A 9,807-nucleotide genomic window follows, 5' to 3' on the forward strand; every position below is an offset into this window, starting at 1 on the left:
CCCAAGCACCCCCTAGTTGTGCCTATGAGTCTCCCTCCCCACAATAAAATATTGGAAATAAAGATTTTTTGCGAATAATTAACACGCAATTAGCATGAATTTGCACGCCCACGCGTGAAATTCGAATGCCAATATTTACCGATAATCGCTTATTTTGAAAAAAAAAGATTAAATAATAAAAAATAGATTTTCTGGTTTTTTTAGCTGTTAATTAGCACGAATTGTACTTAAAAAAAATTTACAATATACCATCGCATATTCTGTATTGAAACGTGAAATGGTACCTTATTCATACCTTTATAGAAGTGTTCTGTGTTACCTATAGTAGCGTTCGATTACTTTCGTTTGCCTTGGTCATAACTCTTATTATAATTTTGACGTGGTACTTTAGAGTTTAGATATACATATAAAGTACAATTGTCAATTATATATATATTATTATTTTATACATAAATTATAATTTATAACTATAATATATATGACGTAGTCGAGTACACCTAACAGTTATTACAGTGTTCAATGTTCATTATGTAAACAAGTACCTATTCTTGATTACTCTGCAGTCTCCATGCTTATTATGTACAGTGTACACAATACGATAAGTGGCATTACTATGGTATTCCCTAGGGTTAAAACCCCTAAACCCCCCCCCCCTGGTTGCGCCACTGGATGTAATTGATCCAAGAATGCCTCTCGAAAATACTGGGGCACTGGGCACACCAAGGAAGAGAGGAGTGGCAGAAGCCAAGAAACAATCGTGAACGGTCATAGAATGTGAAATAAAGAGCATGCTCTTTATGCAGGGGGCTGGCTAGCTGGTTTGAGAAATAATTATGCTTAAGGGGGCTGCAGTAGTTTTTTTCGAAAATCAAAACTAATGTAGATTTGACCAATCTGAACATTAATTTTGTTTGTTATAATGTTTTTCAACATATTTAAATTCCGTCTCAAAAGTAAAAATTTCCCAGTAGTTTTCAAAAGCGCCGTAAAAAACAAAAGAAAAATTAAGGAAAAATGAGAATTTTTACGCAAAATCTGTTTTTGAAAAAATTGATTTTGGTTTTTGGCGCAACTCTTAAACAAATGATTTATTGTATATATGTCGTAATAAGTGGATTTATTACTGTACCTATTTATAATTGGCAGAATTTTCAAAATTCTTTGACTATTTACAGGTATATATATAGACACTTTATACTACTTAGTTCGGTTTTTTTTGAATGTCGATAAAAAAATATATGTTGCCGCTTTATCAAAAAGTTTGGACATTTTATTGTTGTTGTTCTCATTGAAAATTAAAAAAATGTTTAGTACAACGGCATATTTTGACGACATTGAATACCTACTCAAACTATAATTTCTCATAAAATAATTAAAATTTTTTTTTTTTGTAATTCAAACATGGACAAAAGACAGTCAGAAGTTACATGACAATATGTTATACATCTTGGACCCTGTGTGGTCCCCCCCCCCCTATCCCGACACAAACACGACCAGTGAAAGGACCTAGACTAGAATATGTGGCCAGGCTACACTATTCACAATGATGGCAAAAAATATGATGCACAAGTAATTTTCGCTTTGTTTCTCGTAGGCACAGACTAAAATACATCTTAGACCGTGCTCATAGGTCAAATAGTTGATATTCTGAAGTTTTTAATAAAGTTTCAATTTCAAATTTTATCATGATAATATTATTAGTTTGTGACACTTTTATCCTTAAAACCGTGGTTCGCGTTCGTGATTTCGTGATTTTCATGGATAAACCAAGGTGGATTTATAAATGATTTGAGGTTATGTTGTTAAAACTGAGATACCCGGTAACAGGTTGATATGGTAACCATGGCAAAGTATAATATAAGGTAAGTCAGCCACTTTGTGATACGCATATATTGGCCGCATAATATTATATCAAAGCATAAAAATTGGAGAACCTACACATAGGAAAAAGTGGGGATGCGCAAACAAAATTCAAATACCCATTGTTATTGTTATTTGCTGACATACCTCTATATTTGATATTTTTCCATGATGTTTTATTCTGTGGTTGTATTTTGTATAATATGTTAATTATTGATAAATAATAAATGATAATACTCTTGCCTGTTTCATAATTCATTATTTCAATTGCCGAAGCACATGACATAGGCATTACATTATTTAACTTCAATTAGTAATTACAGCATTTAAAACTTATAAATTCTATACTCAACACATTTTTATATATAATAACGTTATTTATTGTCAACGTGTATTTAAATTAATATTAATCATGAATACTTTTATCAGATCGTTAAGATCTACCATGAAAATTTCCAATGTGATCGTTAATAACAGTACCAGAAATATGTCAATGGTACCCATCTACCGTTCAATGTGGTCATCAACAGGGAAATTAGATCTAATACGACCTTTAAACGCACGGCTTGCACACTCGTCAGGTTCGTTTTAATTTTTGAAAACTAAAAATGCTTGTTTTAAAATGACATTCTAAAATATAATGTACAAACATAAATCACATTGTTTTAGTTGAAAAGGAATTGCAACAGTTCTTGGACAATGAAATTAAAAGCGAAGAACAGACATCTGACAAATCACATTTACCTAAAACATTTGAAGGATTCAAAGTATCTGCTGATGGTGCTGAAGTAGAATTGACAAAGGAAACTTCTGATGAAACGTAAAACCCATAATCTTCTTTTTATAACTTGTGATTCTTTATAAATAATCCTGCTTTTATAAATTATGTTGACATTTAAATATTTCAATCACAAAAAAATTGTGGTTGTGCCATTGGTGTAACTACCCGATAGTTTATAAAATGTTAGGTTCTAATATAAATTACTAAATTTGTTACAAAAGACTAATACTTTAAATTTACTATAGTTGGTATTTAAACAATATTACTATCGATTCTAAGTTGTATTCTTGAATAAAACCAAAAATCTGAATTCACTTTAGTGAATTTTCTAAATTAATTAAAATATACCATTAAAATCACTAAAATAAAAATATTTTATTTGATTAATATCACTATTAATTTAAATGAATACACATTTTTAAATTTCTAACAAAAATCATGTTTGTTTATAGAATTGCCATAAAATTTAATATCAATCACTCGGTAACAGAAGAAGAAACTGAAGGAGTAGATAAAGTTGCATTAAGATCTAAGCCAGATTTTGAAATAGATATAACTCGAGGTGATGTTGTTCTCGGCTTCAATTGTTCATATGCCAACAACTTTGAAAACACAGAATTAGATGAATCAAATGGTACTAGAAGATATATTTTTATAGTTTTATTTTTCACATTTCTAAATCTTACAATTTTACAGATGAAGTATTTCACATTGATGAAGTAACTATTTATGAAAACAAATACTCTGACAATAAATATGCCTTAGCTGGAGATACATTGGATGCTGTAAGTTCAATAATATTTTGTTATGTGGGTGTATACCAGGGATGGCGAACCTTTTGATAACTGCGTGTCAAATCAAAATGTATGGTTTGATTTTATTTGCCTCGCGTGTCAGAAACTTTGCAGTTCTTTTTTTTTTTTAGTCGTCGTGTAAGGCATCCGAAACTATCTGTTGACGACTGTCGACTGTTCTGTTGTACTTACGTTTGTACGTAAAAGCGATAAGCAAATTTATTGATAATCTAATCTAATTGTTTACGAGCTTAGGAAATGGAAAGTACAGATTACAATATCTTATGATATATTCCAATAATAAGTTAAAGATAGTTTCAAATTATCAATAATTTTTTTGGAAAGTGAAGTAAAAATTATGAATTATATTTTAAATTGGCGTGTCACTGAAATAATGCGCGCGTGTCACTCTGTGATGCGCGTGACATAGGTTCACCATCCCTGGTGTATACTGTATACTGTTTAGGCAACAGTGCAACACATATAATATAATTTAAATTTTATTGATTTAAACAAAAATAAATATTTAATAAGATATAATGTATTTAATTAAAACATTCATTTTTACTACTGCTGTCTATAGCTTATAGTCTTTTTAAAGTTAATTGACAATTTATTAATAATGTAAATGTAAGGGTGTGTATGGCAACATATTTTATCTTTCATTTATAATTGTATATACATTTTTAAAGTACCATGTATAAATAATAGCAAAACTAATAACAAAATTTACCTAGTAAAGCAAAATTACTATAATTCTAAAATCGAATAAATAATAAATTATAATTGGTGCATTTTATTAAATTGACAAACATTCATACAAACATTAATAACAATTAACATAAATATAACTTTAAAAAATTAAATGTTATATTGAATTTCTGATTCTTTTATCATTTTAAAGTTTAAACACATAATTACACACATTTATATGTAAACTAAATTTCAAAAATAAAATGTTTAGATTGGTATCTTCTGAGTTCTGGTATTACATCAATTTCTTTATGAATATCAATTAACGTTAATCCATTTAAACAATTTTCCCCATTGTACTTCTTAAATTCCGTTTTTCACACTGACATTAGCGTATACGACTCTACACGACCGACAAAAACGGACGGTGCCGGTGCCAGTCTGATCAATGACTTATAATCATTATTAACTCATATTATTACGGTTATGAATATATAACTACCAAGTAGGGGGGGGGGGCCTCCCCCCTTGAATCCGCTACTGTTTCTTAATATGTCTTAAAATAATATTTTTTTTTACATCACATTTTTACCAAATCATTGAATATAGCTATTATAATATAACATAGCTACAATAATTTAACATTTAAAAAAAAATTAAAGACAACTTTTTTTGTGTTGTGTGCTCCTTTAATGGTGAAACCTAGTAATATAATCTGGTTATGAGTTCCTAAATCTGTAAATCCCTGTATAATCTGTGACAAATGACCACCCTAGCTTAATTAAGGATACAGTCTGGACAATGTATATATTTGCCTACATTGCTTATCAAAAATGGACAGTATCACAATGCCTTGGAAATGTTATTAGTATAATATATATATTATATACATTTCTATTTTAATATTTTTATTGTTGTTTTATAGGATCTCTATGATTTATTGAAGACATTCCTAACAGAGAAAGGCATATCCAACACATTTATTGAAAATATTTCAGATTTGAGTACACAGTATGAACAAAAAGTATATATCAAATTTTTAAATGATCTAAGAAAATTTTTTTAAGATTGTCATCAATAATCCAAAGTATAAATTTAAACACTAACTTTGTATATTACTTTAGTCTGATGTAATAGAAAATAAACTATGAAGCTTTCAAGTAGTTTTTTTTTTATCAGGTATTATTTAATTCTTTTTTTTTTTAAATTTATTATTTTCCTTGATATAAGTACATCCTATGTATTTCAGTTATTAAAATAATTATAATTATTAATAATAGTCATTTGCAGTGTGTTGTTTTTAGTTTTATCTACCAAATTATATTTCATACATTGTAAATAGTAATTTATTGGATTGGTGCATATAAGGACCCTCCCATACTTTAACCGCCTTAAACTCTACCAAGTTTCCCCAAATCATAGTATATAATATTATGTTCTTTGCCCAAAACTAGTCCTTATCAAGTAAGAACTAATTAAAGTGGATAAGCGCTGTACAAACTTTTTTCATATTTTTGTCTATTACATACAATTAAATTTATTATGTGTATGAACTATAATCAACTATCATATTATATGAATGCTTTGTACCTGGATCATAATATAGTGTATAATATTATGATCTATGGCTTTGTAACATAGTGTAGCCCAGGGGCGGACTGGTCCAGGGTGCTATAAACCAGGTAGCATCCCGGGCCCTATTCGTATTTATAATACAGGCCCAGATTACCATTTTCAGGCCCTTTCTTAAATTTAATTCTTGTTGTAATGTAGAATTCTTTCCTAATTGTATATAGTAAGTTTAAAAAAAATGTACGGCTCCTAATTAATTTTGCACCCTGGACCTGAAGTAGCCAGTCCACCCCTGGTGTAGCCGCTGTAATCTGTTTTTGTTATTAAATTGAAACTTTAATTAAATACTTCAAATTAAGTATTGTCTATTTGACCTATGAGAAACAAAGCCAAAATATCATGTTTTTTTTATTAACATTGTGAACAGTTTAGCCTGGCTTCAGCTACTCTAGGCCTTTTCTGGTTGTATTTGTGTGGGGAAAGGGGGGACCACACAGGCCTTAGATTTGTAAAATATTGTCATGTACTTCTATCCACGATTGAATTACAAAAAAGAAAATTTTAATTGTTTAATGAGAAATTATAGTTTGAGTAAACAATGTCGTTAAAATGTACCATTACAGTAAACTTTTTTTTTTAATTTTAATTGAGAACAACAATCTTATATGACATTTTTAAACTTTGATCAAGCATACATTTTTTTCCGATATAAAAAAAAAACAAAACAAATAATTTAAAATGTATATAATTACCTGTAAATAGTCTAAGAAATTTCAAAATTCTATAGATAGAATCAGCTTATTACGATGATCGATGACGTAATGGCAGGTGTATCAATACACCTTCGTGATGATATACAACTATCTGATTCTCTAGGTATTATTTATAAGTGGTTTCTGATGTAATGCTAATATCTGTACCACTAAAGTCAACTAACGCGAGTTCATTTTTCAAATTTTGAGTTAGTTTTATAATCAGAATATGCTTTTTGTGATCGTTGGTATTAAAACGTCAGTCCTCTATACAATAAATGTATAGATAGCAAGAAGTGTACTAATTTAAGTCCTAAACTATGATAGGAGTATAGAAACGTATGTCCAGCGTAATATAGGTTATATAGGCTCTCCAGTTTTAGGTATTGAATAATCAAATTTCAAGATTTTGTATGATATGAAGAATGTTATAATATTGTATTGTTCTATTTTGAAATGGTTGTGTTCGATACCTAGTATTTTAGTTTGTTATTTTTTTTTTCATAAAGTGTTGTGAAAATAAGTGTATTGGTTAAGACATTTATTAAGTTATAATTATTATTAGAACACAATTATTATGCATTTAAAACTTATTTTAATTAATATACATTAGGTACACAGTATACTTATATAAATATATAGTGTATCATGTACTATACGTTTTAATTATCTTCCCTGATAAAAATACGTATTGTCTAATAGCCTATTTAATTGTCGTGGACGTACCTGTCTTAATTCATTTCCCTAAACTTTTTTTGGATATAATTTGTTTTGAGTACCTATCTAAATGTGTTTGAAATTAAATCTTTGTGCGTGTGTGCTGTTTTGCGTATACACTAATTAGCAGGACTCGTTTAGTTGATGCATTTGCATATCAATCTTTATACCTATATCGCATTAATTGTTGTAGGTACCATAGAAACTCGTTTCAAGGCTATGGAATTCAATATAATGTGCCATTTCGATTTGCATATAATTGTCAATATTTTGATTCTGAGCTCAGGGATTTAATTTTACAATAATTTGTTTTATTTGTGTCTGTCATCGCCTTTTAAAGCAGTAAAGTATTTCTGTTATGAAAGTGACAAGTCAATTTAGTAGGCACTACAAAATATTTTGGATCTAGCCAGTAAAAAAATTTCACTCAGTCAAAATCAAAAAGCTTTATAAGGTTATGCGAGATTGCCTTATAAGTTGTTATTATAATCCAAAAAAAATCTAACGTATCTAAATCTACAAAAATATTTTATGAGCGTCTGCAGTTAAAATCTTTATGAAATATTTATCATTCAAGCGCAAAATAACGATTTGTCATCAATTAACGTTAGGAAGAGCGTGTGGCCTATGAATTTTACTGGAGAAGATTTAGAATGCAATTGCTGAAGTTGACGAATTAACTGCGCGAGCTATTAATTGTATTAAAGTTTTTTTTTTATGTATCCATTAATTTCTCTATAATAGTTTACGAGTTTACCTTAATATCCTATCTAATAAAATAAAATCTTTTCAAACTTTAATCGCATTTAGTATTTAAAAAAAAAATTATTTTAGAGTATTTTTTTGTGCGTATAAATCCGTTCCCTATACATTATAATATTATATATTTAAAATATATCATAAGTCATTAAAATTGCCTATATTAAGCCCCTTAAAATTATAATACGTCCTCACAAATACTAATAATATAAATTATAGTTAATTCTAATTACTAATTAGCGTCTAAAAATAAAAAAAATTGTATAATACAATATTGCAATATAATTCCAATATACTATATGTATATTAATTATTACATATTTATGTATTTACTTTAATAAATGTTAATTTATTATAGGGATAGTGTTCACAAATTATTTTAAAAAGGTGGGCAAGTATAGGAAGTTAACCATTCTGCTGTACACTATATTATAGGTGTCGAGCGTCGCTCGTTATTGAGTGAGGTAATGTAATGGGTATGTTAAATTTTAGTTCTATGATAAATCGCTGTATACGATATGATATAAACCTATATGATAACTACAAAATTATTTGCAAATGTTTGTGATCTTACGAATTTTGCATATTATGTATCTTTAATATTTTTAAAATGCTTTAATAGTATCTACTTATAAAATACGAAGTGCCTTGAAAAAAAATTGAAAATTTGATATGTTAATAAATAGCTCAACAATTTTATCACTGGTTCTACAATGATGTGTGTTATATATGTCTGTTAGCAACATTTTAGGTAGTTAGCATCAAGAATGCTTCGATTTTTGAGATCAGCGTCTAATCTGATGGAAAAGTTACCCTAGTTGGTACTATTGCGAGGTCAAAATTGAAAATTCCAAGTAACTAGTTTTAGAAAGCGTCGAAAAAAACTACCGTCAAATTACGAAAAACCGCTAAAAATGGGATTTAAATTTCTAACACTTTGTTTATCACCATAGCAACGAATAAAAAATAATAAGGACTACCTACGCTAAACGTTTAGTATTGTTTTTCGTATATAATGGTTTATCATTGTATTCAAATATAACACATCTATTACAACTACTGTACAGCAGAGCGGTACCCATTTGTCCACCTTTTGTTCACCTATTTTTTCCCGGTTATTTTGAAAAGTATGTGAAATGTGAATATTTAAAATTTTACCCCAAGTACCAACTAAATACCACCACCAAATTTTAAAATGGAAGAATTTTACTCCCGTAAAATCTTAATAGGAGCCATGAAAGACTGCAGAAAAGAACACAACATTGTAAGTTCAATACATTCATCGCCCAATTATAATCTAAAAATGTGTTTAAAATTTAAATTAATATAAATATTTTCAATAGTTAACTGTACCTATTCTGTATTCATATATAGTAGGTAGTGGCCAAAAGTGAAGTCCCTACGAATAATGTTTTTTTATTTAAAACAAAACAACTAAAATCTTAATTTTTCATTTCTATATTTAGCTGTGTAGAAATTTGAAATTTGAAGTATGAATGTCAGAATGTCTATAAAAAAAATGCTGCGTATGTATTTTTGATAATTAAATATTTTAGGTTGTAAGAACATTTTATGAAAAACCTGGTATTTAATTTGCTTTTTTCCCGATTATTTTGAAATTTAATGGTTATTTTTTACTTTTGATACCCAAAGTACCAACTAGATATAATTTGCTACCAGAAACTACCTACCCTCGAATTTGAATATCAAAGCATTTTTATATTAGAAAACATTATGACGTACATAGGTCAAAGCACGGTTAAATATATTATATCTTTAACAGTGCTCGAATTGGGGGGGGGGGGGGGTGCGCAAGGGGGACGGAGCTCCTCTACTATTTTTATTTTTTTTTTGCGTACCCCAACTATTTTTTTTTTTA

The 9,807-nt window shown here is 28.6% G+C and overlaps 1 protein-coding gene across 1 annotated transcript; it reads left to right on the forward strand.

Annotated features, from left to right (window-relative positions):
• Nucleotides 1-2,069: 2,069 nt before the first annotated feature.
• On the forward strand, nt 2,070-5,411 carry LOC100163538 (complement component 1 Q subcomponent-binding protein, mitochondrial-like). The gene is given in 5 exon segments (NM_001246149.1): nt 2,070-2,441; nt 2,530-2,680; nt 3,094-3,275; nt 3,338-3,426; nt 5,054-5,411. Coding segments are annotated over 5 exon segments (732 nt in total). The 5' UTR covers nt 2,070-2,272; the 3' UTR covers nt 5,195-5,411.
• Nucleotides 5,412-9,807: the final 4,396 nt, after the last annotated feature.

This window comes from Acyrthosiphon pisum, chromosome A2 (genome assembly GCF_005508785.2).
Source record: "Acyrthosiphon pisum isolate AL4f chromosome A2, pea_aphid_22Mar2018_4r6ur, whole genome shotgun sequence".
In the NCBI taxonomy this organism is placed as follows: domain Eukaryota; kingdom Metazoa; phylum Arthropoda; class Insecta; order Hemiptera; family Aphididae; genus Acyrthosiphon; species Acyrthosiphon pisum.